General features: G+C 45.4%; 1 protein-coding gene across 2 annotated transcripts in view; it reads left to right on the top strand.

Moving 5' to 3' along the window:
* The window catches only part of nrp1a (neuropilin 1a), a 66,518-nt gene extending 45,225 nt beyond the window's left edge, over positions 1-21,293 (top strand). The window contains exons 8-18 of one of the 2 annotated variants that reach the window (XM_037079516.1): positions 2,179-2,334; positions 5,152-5,296; positions 8,636-8,967; positions 10,556-10,700; positions 13,111-13,221; positions 14,692-14,742; positions 16,655-16,798; positions 16,903-17,174; positions 17,289-17,385; positions 17,509-17,562; positions 17,791-21,293. In XM_037079516.1, coding sequence (XP_036935411.1) covers positions 2,179-2,334; positions 5,152-5,296; positions 8,636-8,967; positions 10,556-10,700; positions 13,111-13,221; positions 14,692-14,742; positions 16,655-16,798; positions 16,903-17,174; positions 17,289-17,385; positions 17,509-17,562; positions 17,791-18,077 — 1,794 coding nt within the window. In that variant the 3' untranslated portion in view covers positions 18,078-21,293. The remainder of the gene's footprint in view (positions 1-2,178; positions 2,335-5,151; positions 5,297-8,635; positions 8,968-10,555; positions 10,701-13,110; positions 13,222-14,691; positions 14,743-16,654; positions 16,799-16,902; positions 17,175-17,288; positions 17,386-17,508; positions 17,563-17,790) is intronic. The other variant, XM_037079517.1, reaches the window with a different exon arrangement.
* The last annotated feature ends 6,068 nt before the right edge of the window (positions 21,294-27,361 follow it).

The raw sequence follows: 27,361 nt of genomic DNA, 5'->3' as shown, positions 1-27,361 counted from the left end.
GAGGGGCAGGGATGACCGTCGTTCTGTGGCACGCAGACGTTCCTCTCCTGCTCTCTCTGCTCCGAGTCATTAAATGTGGCACTGCACTGTATATGAGGTTGGCAGACAAAGCAAGTTGGCTCTGCAAGTATGGTTTTAACATATGAGAGCTCTTTGGAGTTTTTTTTTTTTTTGGGAGGCAAATCACTCTGGTTTTAATTTTCTAAAAAATGTGCAAGCTCCTGCGTCTGTCTGCTCGCTCTCACAGAACGGATTCTTGCTTTTTCTTGCTTTTTGCACAACCCTTCCACGCTCTCACACCGACGATCTCCTCCGCGTCGACTCGGTAATCCGCTCGAGGCTCCGGTCGCCCTCCGCCAGGGCCCGAACCCGTCTCACGTCAACATCAAAAGACCTCGCCTCTCACCCCGATATGGAAAACCTGTTCCTGCCAACGCCACAGCTTCCCCCGCCGCTCCCGTGTTTTCAGTGGGGTCTGCACGCAAACACCATTATTCCTCATTAACGTCAGCTCGGCCTGTCAAAGGCGGCGTTATCACTTGTTAGAGTGAAGCGTGCTGCTTCGTACGCCGAGGGAGCGAGCGTTCCCTTTTTAAAAGCCTTTCAGTTTCACACTACACACTCCTCTCCTCTTTTATGGATGAAGGGGTGGTATTATGGGAATTAAGTAGCCTGCGCAGAGGTCGGGAGGAGTAGATTTGTTATCACTCGTGGCTCCTCAGAACTAGAAAAAGCTGATCACACCTCACGGCCTCCTAGTCAGGCCAGGAGTCCCAAGCTAAACATCGGATGATAAGCCAGTGTGAGAGCTATTCTAATCACAGAAACAACACCCAGTCCAACTTTTTAACCCTACCCCTCGTTTTCGAGTGCCCACTTGCCCCTCAGAACAGAGCCACAAACGGTCGCGGTATAAATCTCCCTCTATGATACGGGACAGCCCTTCAAGACCCCTCATACATCATCAGTTGGCGTCGATGACGTTAATGTAAATTGATGTGACCTGACATTTTTCAGCTGCGGTGATTCATCCCGGCGTTCATCTCAACACCATTTTTTTTTTCCATTTATCCGATGGAGCTGGTAAAATATGGACACATGCAGTTTGTTCACAACTTCACAATATCAGTAAAGTGATGAAGTTAAAAAAAAGGGAACTGTTTCATTATATGGCCACTATGCTCATATGTTATCATTAGTGTCCTGTGCTCCGGCCCTGCAGGTCTTCACTGACATTAGAGGAGCACTGCTAAGCACAGCAACTTCACTCTGTCAAATATTGGGCATCACATGCCTTTAGAGGCGGGGAACGCAACTTGAAAATATGTGCACAATCCGCAAACTAGCCGTGTTTGTTTTATGCTCGATGTGTAGAAAATAATCCGTTGAAATGATCGTCTTCATAGCCCTCTGTTTGGATGGACATGTAGCCTCAACACTCGCCTGTCCCGACGGGCGTCCAAGCTATACTGCCGAGCATCAGCCCTGAATGCAGAAACACATCTCTCTAACCCCACCGCCTCTCGCCGTCTCCTTGTGAAAATATAATAGCCCCCCGGTAATGCACTGCAGTTCATGATTACTTTATAAAGCCCTGCATATTTTAAAGACACAATATTTGATATTCAATCTGTATCTCTCATTTCTCCTGGCCAGTTTTTGATAATGTGATTGCGGACCCTCGCGCTATTCAACGTTCACTTTGATCCAATAAGCTCTTGTCTCCCATCTCAGGAAATTAAGTTGTCATCCTGTGTCTCTTTCATTAATGCGAATATCATTTCATTGTTTTTTTATTAAATTCCAGGTAGCAGCTGATGAGACTATAGCCAGAGGTGGTCGTAATAATGTGGTTATATTTTTACCTCTCCAGCTTGTCAGTGCATTATTAATACACGCCGTGCGTTGAAAGCCTTTTCTGCAAAAAAAAAAAAATCATTCATGCATTTGAACGGGCCAAGAACATTTTACTTCAGCTGTATTGGCTACTTAAAAATGAGAGAGAATATCGTGTCATTCTTACAGCTCCTGTGGAATTTTCCAATTGTAAATCATTTAAATCAGCTTTTTCTCATTCGCCTCCTCCCCTCTCTCTCTCTCTCTCTCTCTCTCTCTCTCTCTCTCTCTCTCTGTCTCTCTCTCTGTCTCTCTCTCTGTTCCTCTCTCTGCCCTCCACAGGTGGACCTTGGGTTCTTGCGGTTCGTCTCGGCCATAGGCACCCAGGGCGCCATTTCCCAGGAGACCCGGAGGATCTACTTCATCAAGTCCTACAAGGTGGACGTCAGCTCGAATGGGGAGGACTGGATCACCCTGAAGGAAGGCTCCAAACAAAAGGTGGGAGAATCTTCCCATCAGCCAGCAGTTGGCTAATCACATTAAAAATACAGAGGTAAAACTTTCAGGAATCATAAAGCACACATATTTTTCCTTGATACTTTTTCACCGCAACTCTATGTTTCATCCCTCTGACTATCAGAAGCAGATGAAACATTCATAGGCGTTTTTTTTTTCTTGCGTCTGCCTGACCAAGTTACTGTGTCATGCAAGCCACTCCTGTCCGCGCGCTGCAGTTGGAAATATCCAATGTTGGTAAAGCAGCCAGCTGACTTGAATTGTGGCCTCTTCCAAGTTGCCTTTGAGCTCAACAAAAAGGGGGGAATACCCGGCTATATGTACTCGAGTCTCTTCCTCCCACTGTGCAATTATACACTTTTCCCTCGGTATGGCAGTGTGTCCGCTTCCCCGTGCGAGTGGGCAGTATTTCGAGCGAAGGACCGCGGCGCTAATGCGGCGCTGTGGCAGTTTAGGGAGGATTATGTCAGGAATGTAGCCGCTGTTTTATCACAAGTACACATCAGCTGGTCGCCAAAGAAACCAGGGTGACAAAAGACTCGACAAACAAGAGTTAAAGGGGGAAAAAAGGGATGGAAAGAAAGATGTCATGTTTGAGCAGCTGGTAGAGGTGGGTCCAGGAAGAGAGGGGGTGGGAAAGAGGAGAAAGGAAAAAGGGAGGGGGTGGCAATGCTTGACCGGAGCGTGACAGGCTGTAACCATTGATTGCTGATCGGCCTGTCAAACAGAAGAGGCTTTGTCCATCTGGAGGCAAACACACCTTCCGCAGAGAGTCAGAGTTGTGTATGTGTGTGTGTGTGTGTGTGACATGTAAATACCACAAGGCGAGGCCTCGTGGCCAACAAACAAAAAAAAAAGTTCTCAGCAACAGAGCATCCAAACGAGCGCGTTTGTGCTGCAGCGTACACATGCGCCCCCCCCTTCAGGCCTGACCACTTTATGGTCACTCTCCAAGTACACAGTCCCTTCTGTGAAGTGGGCGCCTAAAGGTGCTGTAGTGAGCCCCGCCCCCACGTTCTCGTGGACCTCTTAAGTGCTTTTGTGCGAAGGGGCCCATTTGCTACACGCTGAGCCGGCAGTTTTCTTAGCGCAGCCCGGGTTAAAAAAAAAAAAAAAAAATGAAAAGCCACTTTACAGTTAGCGAGCGGAGAAGGAGGCGCAGCGTGACATTTAAGAGAGAGTGGATGACTCGGTCGCGGCGTCCCTCGGTGACGTGGTCGGCAGGTATTGCTCGGGGGACTCGAGTTTTTTTTGTGGGACTGTTGTCTTCCTCAGAATCAGAGATGCTTCACGCTACAGTCGCTCCTTCCGGGGAGGAAATATCACAGCACAGAGAAACTGGACGAAAAACGCAAAAGTAGATCGTAAGAACCAGGGGTGTGTAGGAATAAACAGAAATATTTACAATCTAATTGTAGTAGTGTGTAGACACCGTTGAATATATAAGATAACGACTGACATAATCTACAATGTAAATGCCACAGTATATATCAGTATTTGCACAGCGGCTTAAACAATAAGGTCTCATCTGTGAGTCCACCCTGCTCCTCTCAGCTGGACTCCTCTCTGCCCAGAAGCTACCCTGTCAGGGAGGTCAGGAGGTGGCACGGTCACCGCCGCGATTCGGTTACGCAGAATGAACCGTGATTTACTGCGGGGGAGCTGCTCTGCTGGGTGGTCAGCCTCTTCGTATGGCACTAGTAAACTGTCAACTGACCCCGGGGGAGAACCGTGACATCTGCGACCTTTAAACAAGACACGGCAGTAAAAAAAAAAAAAAAAAAACTAACGCCAAATCTGGAGCCGGAGGACGGAAAAGCCGGGCATCTTCAGCGAGCCTGGGCTTGTCAGTCTTAAACACACTGCCTCAGGTTTCACGGTCAGGGGCCGCGGCCTGTTGCGCTGCCACATGTAGTGAAAGGAGGAAGTGCTAGGGTTGTTGCAGGGGTTACGGGGAAATCAGCTGATGCAGTGTAACGTGTAGGTAATCTCTACAGAAAATGGATCTGATTTTGCTATCTGACGCATTCTGGTTCCAGTTTCAGTGGGCCTTGGTTGCAGAATGCAGTCTGGAAAGGGTCTGGGTTAGGATTAGGGGTTTCAGTCTCAGGACTTCAGGTGAGGGCTAGGGGATAACCTTCGATCAGCTTTTTAAAAAGATTGCCTACAGTCTTATCCTCCTGTTAAGTTGCTAATCAGGCTGTAAACAATAAGAGGAAGTCTTGGCCTTGATATCAATTATTCATTATCCAGAAACCCTGAAACATTGGCTGTTGGCCCAGTGGCTAAATCGTCGCGCCAAAACGAGATGGGTTCCAAGAGTGGCGCGTATTTAACATTCGTCCCATGTCTAAAGGTTACACAGTTTAGAACCACGGTGTGAAGACTGTCCTCAGATTTCCAGCACCCTGACTCACAGTGCACCGCAGCAGCAGGCTGGGTGTACTGCGTGTCGGCTCCTGCCTGTTTACGTGGAGTTTGACTCTGATAATTAGCGATAAATATGATGACGCGGTTTCCCTTTACCGCCGAGAGAGCGAGGAAGCCGGAGGGGTAAGAGAGGACACCGAAACGAAAAGCGAGAGGCCAGCGCTGCGCACGGCATCAGCTGCGCGGGCACGTGAGGCCAATCACCGAGCTCCTTCCTCCTAATCTCGCTAAATGCGGACCGTTTCCCTGCCTCGACCCTCTGTTTCTCAGTTCAATTCAATGCAAGGTCTCGCGGTGGAAATTTCCAGCCCGCCTCTGGACTCAACCACGCTCCGTCAATAATTTACTGTTCTTCTACCTCCATTGCAGGTTTTTCAAGGCAACACCAACCCAACAGACGTTGCCAAGACGATGCTGCCCAAACCCACGCTGACACGCTTTGTCCGCATCCGACCGGTTACCTGGGAAACAGGCATCGCGCTGCGCTTCGAGGTGTATGGATGTAAGATATCAGGTGGGTACCGCTGAGCCTATGCATATGTACAAACACATCTCGGCTCTATCTTTGCTCCACAGCTGCCAGCGGAGACAAACAACTTTTATCATCCCGGTTATGATCTGATTAAATGCTAGATGCATTATTCAAGTGATGCCTCTGACTCCGAATCAGCTCTCATCTCGTTACAACACTCGGTATTTCCCACCCCAGCCCCGGTTGTACAAACACCTCGCTGTTGCCAGGTGTGAGAGACTGTGCTCCTTTTTTTTTTTTTTTCTGTGAGAGTCCTGCTCAGAGGCTTAAGCAATCTGCTGCATAATAGAGGAGTGGCACATGAAGGCGGATTACCTATTTATGTTACCCCATGTTTAGATGTTCCTCATTCAATATAAATGGAGCCAACAGCTGGCAGGCAGAGGGAGCCGGAGCTGGGTGGGATCTATATGGTCCCGTCCCTCCTGCTGAGCCGGTCTCAGCTTCCACTTTAGCCACAGTCTGATTTTGGAAAGGTTCCTCTCGCCTCCGCCTGCTTGTCGATTTTATTTTCATGAGTGGTGTGTGTGTGCGTGTGTGTGGCACACCTTCGCAGCGTTTCAGCACGTCCGTGTGCTTCTCGATGGGTTTATGAGCGCGTGTGGTAAATGTTAATCGGTGCTAGCCTGTGTGTTTTTGTGCCGACTTGATTAGGAGCATATATCCTGCAAGGACAGGAACAAAACAGTGTTTTGTCAGTGTTGGCACTGCAGGATTAGACCTTGGATTAAAGTTAGGGTCAGGATTAGTTGCAGCCAGACAAATGTGCTCATATGTGAAGTGTGTGTATGTGTATATGTGTGTGTGTGTGTGTGGAGTGTGGCTGTGCATGTCATGGCAGAGAAAAAGGCACTGTGGGTACAGCAGGGTTACAGCTGGGGCGTGTGTCTCGGGCGAGGGACCAGACCGCTGCACAGAGCACAAACACATCACAGGATCGAAGTCACCGCAGGGCCTCCATAACGACGTCAGCACCCCTGGGTGCTCTGAAGACGCTGCCAGCTCCCCTGCGTGCTGCTCGCATGGCAGTTGGAGGGAGAGGAACGGCGAGGCTCTTTAGGGCCGGATAAACTCGGTGACTCACCCCGTTCTACCTTGAGTTATGAATCTCCGGTCGTGGAACAACCTCTGCTGAGAGAAATATGAAGGTGCAGCTCCACTGGTGCTACCACAATGTGACAAAACTGCCCTTTTTTGTCAGAGCCAAACAAAACTATTTCCACCTTCCACTTTCTGATGCCAAGATCACAATTCCAGTATTAGATTAGAGGAGACGGACGCGTACCCCCAGATGTATCTCCCTAAATCACGGCGGTTGCATGCTCAGGCTGATACAAACAGCTACTCATTAATAAAAACATCCACCGCCCTGTTGTTTTGTAAATACACCACGCTCTATAAATATCTCTGATGGACCACTGATGCTCCACCCAAAGCCAAGCTGTTGCCCACACTGCCATGTATCACCGTCTACTGTCCTCAAGCACACACATGCACACACACACATGCACACTCACACACACATGTGTTTGTTTCCTCCGGGCGTGTCATTACGTGCGTGCCATCTCCGCAGCTCCCGTCGTCACAGCTGATGTCGATTAGGCGCTCCAGATGACCCGGGGAGTTCACCCGAGTGTCTCATCCCAGATCAGACGTGCACATTTTTTTTTTTTTTTTTTTCAATCGTACACATGTACCTCCCTCTCATATCTCCCCACTTCAAACTCGATCAGCGTGCGGTGCCTCAGCTTTGCCCCTGTGATCAGTCTCGCACAGATCTTGGCCAAGGTTGGAAAAAAAAAAAAAAGAAGATTGGAAAAAAAAAACAGTCGAGAGGCTTCTGCACTACCAGTGTTTGTTCCTTTAGCCCCCCGATATTCAAGAATGTGTGGACTGGAGATTGGTCTCACGGGTCTGCATAGGAGCTGCTTTAGATAACCAGAGACAGAAAGCACAAGTCTGAATGCCGCCTTGTTCTGCAAGTTTTTTTTTTTTTGCTCGCTTTTCCCAGAGTCCTAGAGTCGCACAGCGCGCACTTTGTCTCGTACAGATACAGAAGATGTAATAATGCCCAGACTGAGCCGTCCATGGGAGACGGATCGTAAATATGTTATTGCTTACCCACGGGTCCCTGACTCAGTGTCTTGGGATTAAGCATTGGGAAGAGACAGACAGGAAGATTTACCCCTAATACACTCCACTAACTGTCACACTCCTAGTGGTAATTGCAACACTGGGAATTTTTTTTTTTTGCGAGTCCCAGTGTATTGTACTTGGCTCCACCAACTGCAGAAGTGTGTAGGCGGAAACATAAGGCATCAGTGTCTGCATTATTTACTCCTAGAGGTGTTTCAGAAGAATGAAAAAAAAAAAAAGAAGTGTTGTGTTTATCGGCAGTATGCTCAGTGAGATAAAGTTTACAATGTTCAGCACCATTACCTATTACCACTGCTACACCAGTGGGACGCATGAACTATGAAGTTTCACAGACTGCACCTTTAATTGTCATGTTTCGGCACATTTGAACAAGAATCTTTTCTGTCATTGGGATCGTTTTTAAGAAAAATGCAGAAAGGAAACAAGTTGACAAAAAAAATCTGGTTTAAATGTGCAAATGTTTCTTTAAACATGCCCAGCTGTAGCAACAGGTTGACATCCTGCTCAGCTCTTAACACGGTGGGACGGCTTTTCAGAAAAAGAGTAAGAAAAGAGCTTTCTCCTCGCGGAAACGCGTCCAGAGACGCCGAAAACTTTCGGAACCAGGATAGGATGAGATCAGAGACGTAGAGTAAAAAGGAGGAGATAAAAGTTCGAAAGAGCGGACGGGAAAGAAACGAGGTGTTAAAGGGCGCAGTCCCACAGATGTTGACAGCTGTGGAGCAGAAGGTAGATGAGTGCGGCAGCAGATAAAACACAAGGAGAATGTGTTTTTGTGTGGGTCTGTGGAGGAAGGAGGGGCTGGAGAGAGACATGAAAAGGGAGAGAGAAAAAAAAAAGCTCTCCCAGAATGCAGGACGTGGATGCACCAACTGAGAGGAGGGTTTTAATTGGCTGCCTGGAGACAAGCGCTTCAGGCGGAGGAATTAGTATGCATGAGATCTACAGACAGATAGAGAAAGAGAAAAGAGGGAGAGATCACAGTAACATCACAGAGAGTTTGGGGAATTGTCTTCCTCACTTTGACTTTCACTATCTCCCCGTTGGCTGCCATATGAACCTTCAACTTGAAATGTTGAACGTCGAGCCTCTTTGACATACAGCGGGTCAAGTCGTGCGTCAAAAAGCTAAGCACCTTTTGCTTCCCCTCCCTGTGTCATTCAGAGTACCCGTGCTCCGGCATGTTGGGCATGGTATCGGGTTTGATCACCGACAACCAGATCACCGCATCCTCCCATACGGACCGGAGCTGGGTACCGGAGAACGCCCGCCTGCTGACCAGCAGGACCGGGTGGACCCTGCTGCCCCAGCCCCAGCCCTTCACCAACGAATGGCTACAGGTGGATCTTGGCGAGGAGAAGCTGGTGAAGGGGCTGATCATCCAGGGAGGGAAGCACCGCGAAAACAAAGTCTTCATGAAGAAGTTCCGTTTCGGCTACAGCAGCAACGGCTCCGACTGGAGGATGGTGATGGACGCCAACGGGAACAAGCCAAGGGTGAGAACTTTTCTTTGTATGTCTTTTTTTTTTTTTGGATCGTATGCTACAGCACCCTTGAGCAATGCCAGCACATTCTCACTCCTAACTCGCTTAAAGCTTCAAAATATGACTACCTTACCCTCTAGGATATGTTTTTTTTTCTTGCTCTTTGTACTACTGCACTAGAGAGGCACTTAAGGAGCGAGTTTGACGGGTGCCTACAGTGTCAAAGACCACTGACGAGGATGCATTAGGAGCTACATGGGCTGGCGATGCTTAAGGACGTCCAAAATCACTGGGGTCTTTGCTCAGTCCTAACAAGTCAGAAGCAGAGCCCTTCAGAAAACATTCTGTCAGGGAAATGGGTCGGAATTAATGGTTTGATTTCCACCAAAAACCAAAGGTGGGGGTTTTACCTCCAACATTGTCGAAAATGACTCGAACACATCTAAAAATGTCTCTCTGACACGATCAGAATATTGACTCGATTATGACGCGTTCGGTCAGTGTTTCACCAGACGTTTGCGCCTGGCAGTTGTGAGTCACTGTGAGTCAGTTTCAGCAGCGTTTTGAATCGCATTATGATAAGCATCTCAAGTGTATCCCAGGTGTCTCTTGCTGCTTTCTATTCCGCACGCGCCGTTCAACCCTTTCAGTGGATAGCGGAGCCTCTCCAGAGTGGTGAGAGGAGTCGGGGGGTGGGGGAGAAAAGGCGGAGGAGAGGGGGAAAGAGCGTGGAACGTGGAGAAGTGACCCGAGATTTATCTGCCGGTGTCACCACGTGTACAGGAGGCATAAGCCAACACTTGACTCAATGCACACACACGCTTACGCGCAAAGAATTGGATGTACCATAGCGCATACACAATCGCACGTGACTCCAAGACGAGCCGCAACGGGCCCGTCCCCAATTACAAGCGTCCCTGACAGGGCATAAATCTGATCCAGATGGGCTGATGCTTGATTTATGAAGGGAGTAAGGAGGATCCATATCCCCCTTGTCCTAGTTAGCCGCCCCTCTCTCTCTCTCTCTCTCTCTCTCTCTCTCTCTCTCTCTCCCCCCCCCCCCCATTCGCCTGAAAGAGTCCCAGCGTCTAACTTGCGCCAGGTTCCCTCCACGTGATCGCACCCATTAATCCACTTCCATCAAGTCTCCAGCTCCTCCTTTGCACCCACATTTTCCTCCTTTCCCCATTTATCCCCTTGCTCGCGGAGGATCAGAGGCAGAGCGGAAGGAGCCCAAAGCTGCCTTTGACAGAGATGTGTGTCATGGCTGTCTTTGCCGCCGGCCCCCTCCCCGTGTCACATGCCTAAGCTGTGCCTCAGAAGTCGACAAGATGAGAGAGCTCTGGTCATCTTCTGTTCTTTCCCCGTCATCCCTCCGTCTACTCGGTACATGCCATCTCCTGCGCCACACCTCTGGTTTCTTGGAGGGCACGAAAAAGCCCGCCCCGGGGTATCTGTATTTGAAGAACCGCGTCAGTCAAACGCCCAGCGATGATGGCATCATCGGCAGTACCGGGCTTTGTCTTTGTTCACTCACTCACCCTTTCCTTTTCTCTTTCTGTCCCTCTTCCCTCCGCCTCCTCTCCTTTTCCCCCGACAGATATTTGAAGGAAACAACAACTATGACACTCCCGAGCTGAGGACCGTGGAGCCCCTGCTGTCCCGTTTCATCAGAATTTACCCAGAGAGGGCCACTCCTGCCGGCATGGGCCTGCGACTTGAGCTGCTTGGCTGCGAGATTGAAGGTAAATAGCCACCCTAGTTAGAACTCCTATTAAATCCATAGCATCTTCTGTGTGCTGTCTAGGTTTTGGTGCAGAAATATGCAAAGGCTAGTAGTAATGGCATTTCTACCCGTGGTGCTGGTTTCTCCACCAGCAGTAATGGCGTTTCTGCCGGCGGTGGCAAAGTCGTTACCCAGAGCGAAACCTTTTCTTTTTTTTTTTTCCCATCGCTGACAACGTTTCCAGCTGCCGTAATGCTTTTTGAGCGTTGTAATGAAAAGTTCACGTGTGGTGTTGGTGTCGTTACCCTCGTCAGAATGTGAATTTGCTACCAGCAGTGGCGCACTTACTGGGTCTACCTCAACTTCGTTTGCAGTCTGCGTTCAAGAACCGTTCGCACATCCGATAAGTCTTGATGCACGCACAGGTGAGCCATCTATCATCTCAGCTAATGGCGTGGCTTCAAGTGGGCCTGTGCTCTTCGCCAAAGTCGGGGGCGGGGGGGTGTTATTTAAAGATGTGCGTGAGGACTTCCTTGTGTTAAGCCCACAGCTGTCCAGCTTCTGCTCTTTATCCCTACATGGGACAGTTGTCTTGTCTCTCCGTTACATCAAAGCTGCCCCCCATAGATAACCACTGCTAGGGGAGGGGATCAAACGAAAGCCCACCTGGCCCAGTAGGATTATTGCGGCCTGGCCCCCATCGCACACTTCCCAGCCCCTGTATGTCTTTCTTCTTTCAAAGGGCCTCACACACACACACACACACACACACACACACACACTTCGCTATCTTTTTTTAAAAATTATCCCTGTTTTTTCTCCAGCTCTTTATCTGTCTCTCTCGAAGCTCGTGTAGCACAGCTCAGCGATATAAGAGTGTGTAGCACTAGCCCTAAGTGGATTTACATATTGGATTTCAGAGAGGCCCATTCTGTTGTAAGCCTCGTTGGACTCCCACCGGGAGCTTTAGTCGGATGATAATGCTGGTTTTCAGCGTTAATGCCAAACACACACACTCACACGCGGGTGTATATGCACACACAGAGCAACCGCAATCACCCAGCCAAACGTGTGGTTACAAGCATTTACGTACACAGGTGCTTCTGGTAGTGTGTACAAATACGTGTGTGTGTATGTGTGTGTGTGTGTGTGTGTGTGTGTGTGTGTGTGTGTGTGTGTGTGAGAGACAAGCCATAGCGGGAGAGCTAAATTCTCATTTCTGTGAGAGGCTCCCCTGATGCAGCGCTGACCCCGTCCCTGACCCCCCCCACCCTGAATCTGACAGGGGCTGATCTGCCTCATATTTCATCCAGCAGAGGGAGAGGGCGAGAACATTGGCTCACACACACATACACACACACACACACACTTGCAGTCTTCACACACACACACTGTACACACATTTTTCAGGCGGTTTGCTCCTATCTGTCTTTCTCTCCTCCTCTCTCCACTCCCTTTTCCCTTGCCTCTGCACCGGGGATCCCCGCTCATTACTCAATCAGTGTAAACATACAAATGCACGCCCACCGCAGCACGGCTGTGTGGCAGCGGAGCGTGGTGTGGATCCAGGCCCGCGTCCACATCCAAGTGCAAGCGCGGCCATAATGATAGGGCGCCGTGGCAGCCAGGGGCCCTGCCTATAGCCAATCCCAAGCCCTGTTTCTGCATCTTTGAGTTTCAGCGGCTCAAGCCCTCAGAACCTTGCTTTGGCTTCAGCTCTATTTATACACCCACACCTCCACAGCTTGATAAAAGGAGGGTTGCTAATAGCAAAGGTCTAGATTGGAGCACAGTGTGCGACTGTGGGCGGAACATGCTGAGCCTATATGCACATATGTCTGCGTTTTCCTATTTGCGACTACATCTGCGCCCCATGCAAGCACTACATCTCATTTCTTTTGTACCCTCACAAGTGGTGCTGCACTTACTGTTGGTTTTTATATTTTTGATTAACCTGCTGATTATTTTCTAGATTCATTGACTAACTGTTGGTGTATAAAATGTATGAAAATTGTGAAAATGTCCATCCCAGTTTCAGAAGAAAAGCAGGAAAAAACATTTTCTCCCATTTTTGCAGGGAAAATTACTTATGCAATTAACAATTAACTGATTATCAAAGTAGGTGGCAATTATTTTTCAACTCCAGACACACTATCAGTGTATGTTTGAGAGGTATTCACTTCCAAAACCCAACGTCACTGTCCCTTTAAATTTCAGTGTTGTGAGGTTAGAGCATGATCTGTTGGTGGTCAGCCCAAACAACAGGAGTGTACTGTTAGGCTTATGTCAATGGTCCACATTAGCTCACCTAATCTACACAGCCAGAGAAAAGGTGTGATTTACGGTTTGCTTGTCTCCTCCAGCCCGATATCAGGGCAAATTTTAACTTTATCTTTTTCCGCTCTCTTTCATCTTCTTCACGTTTACAGCTCCTACACTCCCGCCCACCACACAAGTTCCGAGCACCACTCCGTCGGACGACTGCGATGACGACCAGGCGAGCTGCCACAGCGGCACAGGTGATGACTACGATGTGACAGGTGCTAACATCGCCCTCATGAGACTGCAAGCAAACCCCCTCTCTCCCCCACCCCATGCCCTTCCTTCTGCTTTGACTCGCACTCGATCTGCCCCTCTTTTCCAGCTTTGCCACTCTCTGTCACACTTAGATTTTGATACCAAAGCCAAACCGCCATCTAGTCTGCACATTTGCACGCACGCATGCACGCACGCACCTCGCGCTGGCATGTACACAGCTCTAATTACCTGCACCCGTAGCTCCCACCTTCCCCTTTGGTCTGACCCCTTTAACCTCCACCTCAGCAAAAAGGTCTGATCGCCAAATGTGCACATCGACACACACACACACACACACACACCTTGCTTGGCCTCTCTCTATCCTTTCACCTCTCACCTGAGCCTGCGCTGCTGCACTCCCCATTAACCAGCAGTCTCCAATGATGAGCATGTCAGTAATCTGTTCAGAAAGTATTACAGAGGTGCTTCTTGGTAGATAAAGTGAGGATGGGAACAAAAGGGTAAAGGCGAGGCAAGTCTTGATTAGCTAAATGTAGCCAGCATGGATGCATTTTTCTTCGTCCGATGTTGAAAAGACATCTACTCAGGAGCCTGGATGAAAGTTTTTGTTTTGTCCTTTTTTAAATGTCTCTCTATTGGTCACTATTCACATCCGGATTTTTTTACAATGCTGTTTCAGGCACCTTTTCACTGTCAAGTATAGAGGTCACAGAGGACATCTTTCCTGTGGTTCAAATTTAAACTTCATACGATGTTTTCCTTACATTCACTTCAGATGTCGACTTGTTGCACTCTTACCTCACTACATGCAGAACAAGCCACAGTATGGGATCGAACCTTTAGCCTCGACCTCGCTACATTACATGTGTTTCATTACTCTCCCACTGAGCCTCCAGGCCATCCTTCCCATCAGCTTTGTTTCTTTCATTGGAATAATTGAATTGAAAGGTCCTCAGTAATTGAAACTTTGCATTCAAAAGTCTAGACTTTTTTTTGCGAAACCTAAAGATGGAGTGGAACGGATCTTCTCAAGTGAGTGCAAGAAACAAGTCATAAAAACTTTAATTTTGTCCCACAAGAGGCTGCCCTTTACATGTCTATAAACAAGGTTGAAAAGATGTCTGAAATTAGGTCGTAAAAACCTTCATTTTAACCCTTTAAGGGTGAAAACTTTAGACATCATGGGTCAACCCAGTTGCTCAATTGGTAGAGCTTGTGCCCCATTTACAGAAGCTGTGTCCTAGCCGCAGTAACCCTGGGTTCCATTCTAATCTGTGGCCCTTTGCTGCATTTCCTGTCTAAAAGAAGAGGTGTCACAAAAACTTTCATCCAGGCTCCTCGGCGGATGTCATTCTAGCCCCTCGGCGGATGTCTTTCAACAAAAATGATAAATCGAAATCTTTTGCTCTTTGCTCAGTGACTTAACCCTTGCTAGGCTAAGCTAACCGTGCTAATGTGTTATGTTGTGACAGTTGGAAGCATGATACCAGAGACCACTACCACCGAAGTGGACACCATTCCAGGTGAGTCTTTCTTTGGTTTCTTTCCCACAGATTCCTCATCTTAACCAAGCACCAAATGCAGTGCCCGGATGTTGAATTAGCATTATTAATACACATTGCAATTTTAACTGCTCAGGGTTTTTTGTTTAATTCATCGCCGTGTATCGATCAAGATGCCAACCTTGGCTAGTGATTGCCAGCCCGTCTCTCCTCTGATGTGTGTCGGTCATTAAAGCTGATGATGTGGCCCTGAGAGTCTCCCGCTGACTGGGTGAGAGGAGGTTGTCTGATGCGAGGCTAGCTGATGATTAGCGCCGGTGCTCTGTTGCTGCCTTCTCAGCATAATCACTAATCACTGGGCCGACACTGACGCGCACCACACGCACACAACAATGCAAAAAAAAAAATGCAAATGACCACAGGAAATGAGGTGTGCTCAGGGGTCACATGAGCCGACACACACATAGGGCTGTCTCCTATAGCAGGTTGATGAGGCAGCCGCCAGCTGAGAGACTGCGCCCCAGTCTGACCTTAGCTAATGGGCCATAGGCTCCACCAAGCCCCCTTCACTCTGTCAGCTGACTGTGCGCTCTGTCTGCGGTCTGCTGGGGCACCGGCTATGGTAATAGATGAGGGCTGAGGTGCAGGTGTATGTGTGTGTGTGAGAGTCCATAATTATGTGTGTATGAAAATGTCCGTGGGTAAACACTTATCTGTCTGACTTTTCGTTCCTCTAATCAGTTCTTTGTATTTGTGTGTGTCTGTTCAAGTGTGTGTGTGCACCCTAATCTCGCAGGATGTAGATTCCATTGCCATTTGTCTCCTTTTTTTTTTTTTTTTTTTTCCTTCAAATGGCCAAGTGAGTCATGTGGCTGCTCATCTTACCCGGAGCTTGTTGGTAGCCTCAGTCAAAGCCTCCCAAGAATGGGTGGCGGGGGGGGCGGGGGTGAAACAAAGCCTTTTTAATTGGGAATGGGACGTCTCGACAAATAAAGTGGCTTGGCGTCTGAGATGCGGTCCCACATGGGGATTCCATCCTTTGTGTTTAAAGCGTAAATAGAGCCGTTGCCCAAAGAAGCTAGTTAAAAATCTCCTCATTATTAAGGGAAATATTGGCTCATATATTGTCGTTTGGAGAGCGGCCTCGTTGTACCTCTGAAGGCTTCACATGCTGGATTTTAAGGCCGTGGCTAACATCCCAAACATCCCGCTCCCTTGTGTTTCTTTGAAGACTTTTCTTTATCCAATTTGAAAAACACTAAAGCCTCCCACACATTTCCCTGCCTCTACCGAGGCTTCTTCAGCACGGCATGTGTCCGCTGGGGAATGCATTGTTGGAATGGGGCCTCGGTACCGTTACCATAGTTGTCTTTAAATCTCAAGTCTCTGTTCTCATTAAAATCCAGAGCTCTCTGCGGGTTGCTATGAATGTTGCTTTCTCAACTGGACACCATGTCCAGACCCCGTCTTCCGGTTTCCCCCTGTCCCTTTCTTCTCGCCTCAGTGTCCCTCTATATTTCTCTTTCTATACCCTGTTATGTTCATTAAAAGAGATCATTAACTCCAGCCACCATATAAGGTCTACATGAGGTCTGTGCTGTCACTTTGCTCTTTTATCTCATGTTAGAACCATAACTTGCTTTCTATCCCAGTCTGTTTCACCCTCCTGAGTTGGCTGGGTTTATCCCACCCAGCTGTGGGACTCCGAGCTCGCGTTCCGCAGTTCTTTGCTGCCCTCTAGTGCTTGTGTCTGATCAGGATGAGTGGATGAACCCCCAAAGTGTCGCCTGCAGTCATACAATGAAAGGCCCTCAGGTCATTGTATGGGTACAGCCCAGAGCTGTTGGCAATCTTCCCTTTTGAAATAAGGAGGATCATGAAATGTGATCTCCCCTGACACATGATCGTGACCCTCTCTTTAACATTTTTGCAGCTTTTCTGTGGTTTGCCTGCGACTTCGGCTGGGCCAATGACCCATCCTTCTGCAGCTGGACTTCAGACGACACTGGGTCGAGGTGGCAGATCCAGTCCAGCGGCACACCCACGCTCAACACAGGGCCTAACATGGACCACACAGGTGAGGACTGAAAATGTGTGACCTGCTGCGGTACGTGCGGGTCACATTCACTTTAAGCCTTCAGTGTTTGTCCTGTCAGTGATACAAGTTATTTTATCCAACAGGCGGATCAGGGAATTTCATCTACACCTTAGCGACGGGTCCGCAAGAGGTGGCTCGGCTGGTCAGCCCCGTCGTCAGCTCCCCGGATTCAGACCTGTGCGTGTCATTTTGGTACCACATGTTCGGGTCGCACATAGGCACATTGCATATAAAACAGCGCAAACAGACGGTTGACGGACCAGCTGACATCCTGCTGTGGACGGTCAGTGGACACCAGGGCAACCGCTGGAGGGAAGGTCGTGTCCTAGTGCCGCGCACCAACAAACCCTATCAGGTGAGTCAAAACTGACTCATCTTTCACTCGGGATTTCAGGCCTTTACCCCAGTGTGGTATCCAAGAAAAGGTTGCCAGTTAGTCACTCTGTGCTTTTTTTGGGGGGGTTTCAAGGTGGTGATCGAAGGCCTGGTGGATGGAAAGAGCTGGGGAGACATCGCAGTGGATGACATTAGGGTTCTCAATGGACTCAGCATGTCAGATTGCAAAGGTGAGGCTCTTAGTTTTCACAGTTACGATGCTCGCACTCAGTTGTTTATCTGAAATATACCTGCACAGGTTGTTTTTTTTTTTCTTCCGACACTGGATGTAACTATTATTTCTGTTTGAACAGATCCTGACGTACCCACCGAGCCAATGCTGCCAGAGGATCGCCTAAATGACATCCGTAAGTGAAATGACAATGACAATGTCCAAACCCCGAGAAATTTACCAACTCAAGGTCAACGGTGTGCTTCATGTAGTTGCTATTACCACTTCCTGGATCCTGGATTGACTGTCCTTCCAAACTCAACACTCAACGCATTTTGTGTTTTGTTAGAGACCCTTTGTGGCAAATGGTTTTACTACATCGTACATCTCATGATCCTCTTCTGCTTCGGTCTCTCCCCTCTAGTTGAAGAGATCACTGAGTACCCGGACTTCGTGGAGACCAACCAGATCAGTGGGGCAGGCAACATGCTAAAGACGCTCGACCCCATCCTCATCACCATCATCGCCATGTCCGCCCTGGGCGTCTTCCTGGGCGCCATCTGCGGTGTGGTGCTGTACTGCGCCTGCTCACACGGAGCCATGTCGGACAGGAACCTATCAGCCCTGGAGAACTATAACTTTGAACTAGTGGATGGCGTGAAGTTAAAGAAGGACAAACTCAATGTACAGAGCTCATACTCGGAGGCGTGAGATGGGACTGAGTGCATTCGTGTGACTTTAGCACGTGCAGAGCTCAAAGAGCGTGCACAAGACTGGCGTATCCTCTCGTGCTCGTGCGAGTCGGCAGGCTAAAAGGACTGCCACACCCTCAACCTCCTGGATGAGGGACAGGTTCAGGATCCAATGGGAGGTTTGGACTGATCCATGCTTTTCTCAGGAGCTGCAGTAAAAAGAACCTACCAGTAGGGGACACTGTGTACAAATAAGATACAGAAAAAAAAAAATATGTACAGATGTTTTAGATGATATTTTAATTTTCTATTTTGATTTTCATTCATTTTTACAATCGGATGCTGGTGTTGAGACCAATTTATTAATAATGTTTAAAGTATTTATCATTTTCTGGGAAAGAAATGTTCATTTTTTTTTTTAATGTCAGTTCATGAAGGCTGTTTTATTTTCGAGTTTTGAAAAAAAAAAACAAGACGTATCAGAAATCGTAAAATGAACCATATCCGGCAAAACTGTAGATTTGCCCCCATGGTGTGGCATACAGGTGTGCCCATAGCCCGTGACCCTGAAACATGTACCTTTTCCCCTTTGACACTCCAAAGTGAGGGTCCGATTCATGGCAATGTATGGTTCTGACAGTGCCTTTAGTACATTTTGGTTGGCCTCCTCTGTTTATCTGGGTGTTTTTTACTGTACACACCTTAAGTTATGGTAAATGGAGACAGGGGCACATTCTCTTATATATACCTGCAAAAGAGGAAAACAATCTATCATAGCGCTTTGTTCTGTTTTCTGTCTAAAAGAGAAAAAAAATAACCACCACCACACACTGTAAATAAGTTTTAATATATTTTTTGCCCTTTTTAAAGAAAGCGAAATGGAAAAATAGCTGCAGTATCCCTTTTTTCATGGGTTTGTGTGTGTGTAAATACAATCTCCTGACTGTTTTGTGGAAGGTGCAGTGTTATCGTTTTTGATTTTTTTTTTCTTCTTTTTTTTAGATTATTCGCTCAGACGAGTAAGATTTGTGTGACGCTGACGTTACAGCGACTTTCAATGTGCATTCAAGCCACCTGTCATTGAAAAAAAATGCCCACTTCGTGTAAACCCGCCGGGAGGACGAATGAGTCACAAGGTCACACACACAAAAAAAAGAAAGAAAAAAACTAAAAAAAAAAAAAAAACAGCTTACGTGATGAACGCTTGTCGATCTTTCTCAAAAATTTCTCTCATTTCTCCGTCTCGCGCCTCCGCTGTCAGTTCGGCTGGTCACCAGAACGCTCCGACGTAGCTTCAGCGCGCCTCTCTTTGATGGCAGAGCAGGTGGGAAAACGTGGAGTTTCTGCCAGCATACCAAAAAAACCCAAACAATCATCATCGCTTCGCTTTAGCTGAGACCTAGCCTAGCTTGTCACGTACAAACATCACTGTGGATTGTTCACTGAAGCAGCGCTATCTGGACAATGCAGCTTGAATGCACTTTGTTACCGATTCCCCCCCTCGTGATAGGAGCCTATTTACAGGAGGGGGTAAACACACTAACTGAAGAATGGTGCTATCATTACTTTAGCCGGACACATTTATCTCGTGATTTAAAAAAATAAAATAATAAAATAAAAATTTTAAAAAACCCAGTTTGTATCGTTCACATGCTGTATTGTAGCTTAAGGCCTCTCGGAGGGGGGCCGCAAAAAAGTTTTTACGTGTAGCAGCCATAATGTTGTGATGTCAGAGCTGATGTCATTAGGGACGGGACACTGGTACAGCGAGGGGTAAGAGTGGCGACACCTGAATCAGGTCACCTGGCCTCCCCTCCGTGGCTTTACCAAAGGATGGTTGCCCCCTTTATTATTTTTTTTTGTGCTCACTGGGGGTTTCTCACCAACACACACTATAAGACCACAGTTCACCGATGGTCATCACTCGGAAAAAAAGCCGATGACTGGCTTCGCCCTGTCAGAGCCAGCCCCACCCCCACCCCCACCGGAGAGGAAACCACAAGGGGGAAACGATAGGCAGAGGAGAGAACTGTGTGACTGTTTTTCTATCTCTTTTTAAGCTCAAAAGAAGTGCAAATGTCACCTCAATGTGAATCGAATCTCCGTCAAGACTCTTTACAAATGGACTGGATGGGCCAGTCCCACCGCTGGACACCGCAAGGGAAAAGGGGACTCCGCGTTGACATTGACAGTATCAGGACACAAGGGTCCAAGGGGACCAGAAGTCAGTGGGGGGGTTTTTTCCCCACACCACAAAATCAAACAATCAAGAACTTGATCCTGTGACGGGTGACATCTTTTACATCCTTGTGCTTTGTTATGTCGTGCCATGGTGAACACATCCTCTTCAGCTTGCTCGTTTCTTTTTCCAGACCCGACCTCCCGCTCCTCTCATCCTCTGCACATAAGAGGACCGTAGCTCCCAGCGACATCTGCGAAAAACTAGAGAAAAAGGATACTGTAGCGTGGACTCAAAAACAAAACAATGTTGCACTGATAAATATATTTAAGAGGTTTATGTGTTTATAGCGTTCATTTGCAAAAAAGAAAAAAAAAACAGAAGAAAGTCAAAAACACGTGTTCATTTCTTTCATTTTAATTTTTTTTTTTTTACATATATCAATATATAGTTTCAGGTTATGTGATATAATTCTGAAATGTTAAAAGAAAAAAATATTGAAATGTTTTTCATTATTGAAAAAGGCAAAATAGATTTTTCCAACATCAATGTCCCCCCCATCATTTACATGGCATATTAACGCTTCGTTTTGTACCGTCATTCAAATTTTGTGCAGAATCTTTTGTTTTGTTTTTTACAAGAAAAAGAAAATAAGACTTTTATTTTCAATACTGCTTCTGTAATTTGCTGTTGTAGGAAAAAAAAAGAAAACAACAAATAAACAGCAAGGCCTTAAAAAAGAAAAAGGGAATATTTGTGTTGTGATCCAGAATCCGAAAAAAACATTTCTTTTTTGTTTTTTTTTTAGTCCTTTCGATTTTTCCTGTCAGATCTACGTCATAGCCATGCTGTAAAGGGTAAACCAGCAGCCTCACGAGCCTCAGCTCTTTGAAGCAACATCTGTTTTTTTCGCGTCGGAGTAATGTTCAAGCACCACTTCAGCAAGACGGTGATGTAAACAGAAAATGGGTCTGTCTAGTTTTTTTTTTGTTTGTTTTTTTTTTTGTCTCACACAGCCATTGCTTTCCAAAGATACAAATAAAAGGCATCTTCATATGAAGGAAGTCGATCATTTATTTGGTTATTTATCAGCCGTTTCCTACATCAGATTTAGTAGCGGGGGAAAATGCAAGGCCGTGTAATAAATGGTGAATATTTATGGGCAGATCACAGAGCAGATGGAAACAAGCTCGAGGTTGGGTCTCTTAATGTGAGAGCTCTCCACCTATTGGAGTGGTGAAACTCGTGGCGCAGAGCGAAGGGCGGGTACCGACCACTAATGCGAAGCTGATGTGAGCTGCACTCTCAAAGTCGCTCGGCCGGTCTTGTAGTCAGTCTGTCATTAGCTCAAATTAGACTCGAGCCTTCATTTTCACTGATTTGTTTTTCATCTAAGGAAGGCAAAAGCCACATCCGAAAAAGAAAAAAAAAAAAAATGCTGTGCTTTCTGGCAGGACATTGACAGGACATGGGTTTGAATACTGGAGAATGGGATCTGTTTTTTTTTTTTGTTTTTTTTTTTATAGTTTGATTTATATTCCCGGGAGTCAGAAGTGACAATATTACTTTTGCGATGATCTATGTCTCTGAAAAGTCGTCACATCTTAGATAAACGGCGGCAACGCTTAGTCCCCATTAACATAAACAAGCAAATTAGACTTGTAACATCATTTGGCTGCGTATCCTTCACACACAATTAACTGCAGGAGATTAGTAACCTAGCAACCCCACCAGATCGTCGTCATCTCTTCTAGAAACTACTTGAACCAGTCATTAGCAGAGCGATGCTTATCTTGAATTAATTAATCGATGAAGTGAGACAACAAGGCTTCATTAATCATTTGTTTGTGTTTTGCACACTCAGTGGAAATTTGGATCTTTTGGTTTTTTGATCAGCGGCTCCGTTATTGTCAGCAGTGTACTGTATAGTTACCCTTGATAAGGCTTATTGCCTGTTTAGTAATATTAAGATAAATATTAAGTGACTACAGTTTAGTTAATAAGAGGACAAGGGCAAATATAGAAACAATAAGAAACAAAGTGCTATATACAACATACAAAAACAAGTACTTTATACAATAAAATGCTCAAGTAGTTATAAAATAAGAAAAAATACTGAGGTAAATGAGTAAAATGCTGATGTATCGTGGAGTAATGGTAAGTGAGGTGCAGTTTCGCCAGCATCTTGTCCTCGGCCACCTCCTCCAGGGTGACGAGCTTAGAGCCAACAACAGACTCTGTCATCTTAATGACTTTATTCGGTCCGTTTGCTTTGGACAAAATAAGTCCGATTAAGCCACCAAATCTACAGATGCTGTTAAATCCTTGATTAGGGGTCATTACTTTATCACTTTCTGATAATCCATCGGTGATATAAGGTGTTAATGAAATGATTGGTTTCTTTTCTTAAAGCTCAGAGGTCAAACAGGTTGGTCTCCATGAATGTTACGCTGCAAGAGGAACAGTTAAGATGGCGTTAACACAGTCTGGCAAACCAAAAGTTGTCCTTTTCACTGGCTTATGACTGATCGATACAGAAAAGAAAAGCAATTTCTTAACAAGACAATTTAACAATACTTTTTAGTGAACAGTATTTACAACTTATAGCCTGTTTACAGAATGACTTATTCCAAAAAGTGTTTTTTTTAATAGTTGAGCAGATAAAAAGATATGGTGACTTTCTCCCCAATGGAAACCCAATCAGTGCTAGCAGTAACTAAATAGATTTACCAAAGTACTGTGATTGGGTGCAGTTTAGAGGTGTTTATTTTACTTTAATTAGCTCTTTAATTATATTTTTAAAAAATGATCTTAAAGATCATTTGATTATCTTTAAGTGTAGCAGAGTCACACACAAACAAATCTACCTCTCAGTTTTCATAATTATTCCAATCAAATTAACAAATTAATAAATGATGTCTCTGTAGAGACACCTGCAGCGTGTCACCTCCTGCTGAAGGCAAAAACACCTGTACAGGTGATTATCTGTATCTGACTGACCTCTGCCCTTAAGATCAATAGTCAAATACAACTCAGCTTTGTTTATTGTACGTTTCGTTAGTTTTTTGTCAAATCATACTTAACTCGTAATATTGTTACAGGAGTGTGGGGAGGTTGAGAGAGAATGTGTGTAACCATAAACATCTGTTGTTTCCGACATGACTGTACACAGCAGTAGTACACCAGCGAGAGCAGCACACACATAGGGTATCTTCTTTTTACAATCTTAACTTCAGCAAATCTTTGTAAAAGCTAAGATAAAACAATACTTGGATTTTATACATCATTGAAGTCCTGGTTTGCTCATCCTCTGACATCATCAGACCAAACTCCTTAAGGGTTGTCTATCGCTGATCATTAATTAGTTTGATTTAAAATTCTAAAAACAGTCTGGGATAATTGCTGAGGATAAGAATGCGGAATGTATTGATTGATTGATTGATTGACATTTTTTTTTCCAACATATACATTTTTTTCATAAACAAACGAAAAAGCAAAAGAGTAGCGCATCTGAAAATAGGCAATTCTAATGACATGTTCCAAAAGGAAAGAAGTGTCAACTTATCTAATCCATTTTGTAGCTTATATAGTGATTTATTTTGTCTTCTATAAACATGTACTGTTCCCATAATTAATGATATATGTTTTAATGATTTGAGTATGTCTTTACCAGCATCCCAGTAACCCCTCACCATACCTATCTACATATTTACACACAAACACACACATATTCATATATATGTACATTCATACATACCCACTTTGCTTCCTGTAAACATATATAAATAATAATAGTAATAATAATTTTAAAAAACTGAGACATTTAGAAATAAAAAATAGATGAACAAGGAATACAAAAAACATCATAATCCTCTAGTGAATTTTAAAGCCCCTCTGCATTCCTGAATATCATGTTTTCCATAGTTTTTCACAAGAACTGATAGAGAAAAAAAACAGGCAAGTAGCCTCAAACCTACAGAATGGATCTCTTCCTTCCAAATTAATTTTAACTGTATCCTGAAGTATTTTCTCTCTCCCACCACCTATTGAACACAAAAACTCTGAAAATTCGAAGAGTGTACCCATGTCAGCTGATGATTGGAACAGCTTGGACTGATTTTGTGTTTCCAAACCCAGGTCAGAAGGTTCAGACATCTCTTGGCGTGGGGAGGGGTTGTTTTATCTATTTATTTAAATGTTATCTCTTACATAAGTCTAATATGTGGGTACTTTTACCACCACTTTACAAAATCATCAGAGGGCAGTAACGGCCTGACTGCCCTGAAGTACCTGTCGTTTTCCATTTGACCACTGGATGGCTCAGTAGCAGCATAGTATTAGTACGTAGAAATGTCATGAGGATATGCAGCTGCAACATGACAAGAGTAATTCCACAGAACTAACTTAGTGTCATATTTACCACATACAAGAAACATAGGTTGCTGAGTAGAGTTCTCATAAAATAAAGGGAAGTACACTTCAACCATGGTGTTGACTGACAGTGCTTGTGTGGATTCTTTTCTTCCCTATCTTACTGTATGTCATCCATAGAAACGAGTAGCTTTTCTTAGCAACCAGACTATAAACAGTTACCAGAGGATGTTTCACAGTACAGATAATCACTCTTTTTTTTTTTCAAATGAATTGGCTTCTGCCTTACTGTCACACCACCATGACTTGCTGATGCCTGAGCAGAGCTGAGTCAGGGTCATCACTGCCATCAGCAACACCTGTGCATCGCCTACTGTGACAGGTCAAAACGCCTGCAGTGGAAAGATATGAGACTGACAGCTGTTTGCTATAAATGTGATAATGATGACAGCTGTTTGTTAGAAATGTGATAATGGTGACAGGAAGTCCAGAAAAACAAGAAAATGTCAACAAACTATGGTCTCATTCGAGTGGCCCTGTTTCCTTGAAGTGACCAAAACATACCACAAGGTGGCTGTAGAGTTCCTGTTATGGTGCAAACATAAACAGTACATCTCAGGCCACCAGATCAGTTTTAAGTGACACTTCATTATCAGTCATACAGTAAATGACAGGTTGCTTATCTTGTGGACACAAAGACTCAAGTTGGCCTCAACTTTGCATTTACTGTTAGATGCCTTATGATGTATATTGGCAAACACTTGCTGGTTCCAGCTGCCCTGATGGGAGGATTTGCTGCTTTGCTTTGCCATTTATGATGGTCAGTAACAAAGCAAAGCAGCAAGATGTCCCTTTGGGCTCTGAGAAACTGTGATGTGCACTTTTCATGTTTTTTCTTGACATGCTTGCTTATAGAAAGCATTGTCAGATTAATGGATAATAAAGGTAACCTTTAGTCACAGTCACAGCCTACAGTTTGTGTACACAACCTGAGAGGAGAGAGGCTGGTGAAGCCAAAACAGGGACATTTAATCGGATTAAATTATTCTTAAAGTTCACTGCAATCGGGTCACTTGCAGTCTGTCTGAGGCTCTGCTATGCTCTATATGTCTTCTCACAGAGCATGTCAAACATTTGTCTGCCCGTTCAACGCATCATGCCTTTACACAGCCTTTATCTTCATCGCCTCCGCTTCCTGTGACTGACGAGACACAAATTTCCCCACTCTCGGACGTGATTCATGCACTTGCAACTCTTTAATTCTCAAGCATGATTGATATCAGTGAGTGCTTCATCCGGTTCAACCACAAGGAAGTCTGTAATCTCTGGAAGGACACGAGCCTTCCCATGAGGTGTGATATACTACAATTAATGCAAAATGGTTGCACAAGAGCAATTTATTTCAGGTTATACAGCTAGTGCCAGGGCCATGAACTATATAAGAAAGAGAATGGAATGAAGGTAAGGTTTTTTTTTCCACTTGAAAAGGGGTAAAATGTCTCAAGGGCCAGGGAGGGAGAAGTAAACACTCTCCAGAGACTAAACAGGATTCAAGGACCTTCCGGTCGTCATAGTTTGTTTTCTCTCACATTTTTCCACTACGGCCCCTGTGCTGAGACAGGAATAACTTTCCACTAAGTTTAAGGCAAAACAAATAACCGAATGAGTTGGCTGAGTTGATTATTTTCACTGAAACTGATCCAAAGACTGTATATTCAGACGCTCCACAGGTTTGTATGTGGTACTTAATGCTGTGGAGGAGTGATAAAAAGACAACAAACAGACAAAAAAACGCTTATTGTTATTACAAAGTTTAATACATTTAATAATGCTCCTATTAAAAAAGTCATGAGACTGTTTATCATCTTAGATTTTGTATATCATTATATCATGATTTGGCACAAGTGGTCTTTTTACTTGGTTTTAAAGGCAACATTACAGTAAAGTGGCGTACTTGTCTGAATATCATTAGGTTCATATTTTGTGAAAGCACTTGGTTGTCCCTACAATACTGTCTCAGTATCAATATTAAGGTGTTTTGGACAAAAATGTCGCTAGATTTCATTTCGACACCTGCTTTTGAGGGGATTTTTAAAATATCAAGGCACACCTTCCATTGCAGAAGTGTGAATTATAAGTAACTGTAGGACAAGAGACTTTGTAATCTACTATATAATTCATCTCAGAAGTAATAACCTCCACTACCATAGTGAACAAATAAGTGAATTGATAAACTCGTAATGCAGTGTTTACACAGACTGAGCTTTGGACTGATGTGCTGGGAGTGTATTTTGGGGTAATTAATGAGGAAATCAAATCAACACATGTAACACTGAATAGACATGTGGAAGCATCTGCATAAACAGGCTGTGACGTACACTGGCTTTGCAGTAAGTCAGCAACATTAAACAAACACAAAGCAGGAAAAAGAGAAGCACCTGCCTTCAAAATAAAAGGACGTTGACATGTCAACTCCTAAACCTTTTACAGTAGCTATACATGAATTAAATACATGAATACACCGCGTGTGTGTCTGCATGACTCGTCATCGAATCCCACATTTTAGAAATCTATGTGCCTGAAGGAATAACTGCGCTGCTGTTTTCAACAAATGGTATGCTGGTGATGGGACACTGGTGACCAGCTTCATCAGCAACTTCACCAGCAAGACTATGCTGGTAGGTCAGCATGATTAATGGGCCCTTGCTGGTGGACCAGCTTCATCATGTTGGTCCACCAGCTAAACCAGCACT

This window comes from Acanthopagrus latus, chromosome 19 (assembly GCF_904848185.1).
Source record: "Acanthopagrus latus isolate v.2019 chromosome 19, fAcaLat1.1, whole genome shotgun sequence".
In the NCBI taxonomy this organism is placed as follows: domain Eukaryota; kingdom Metazoa; phylum Chordata; class Actinopteri; order Spariformes; family Sparidae; genus Acanthopagrus; species Acanthopagrus latus.
The sequence above is the reverse complement of the archived record's forward strand: the minus strand, read 5'-3'. Positions and strand labels throughout refer to the sequence as shown.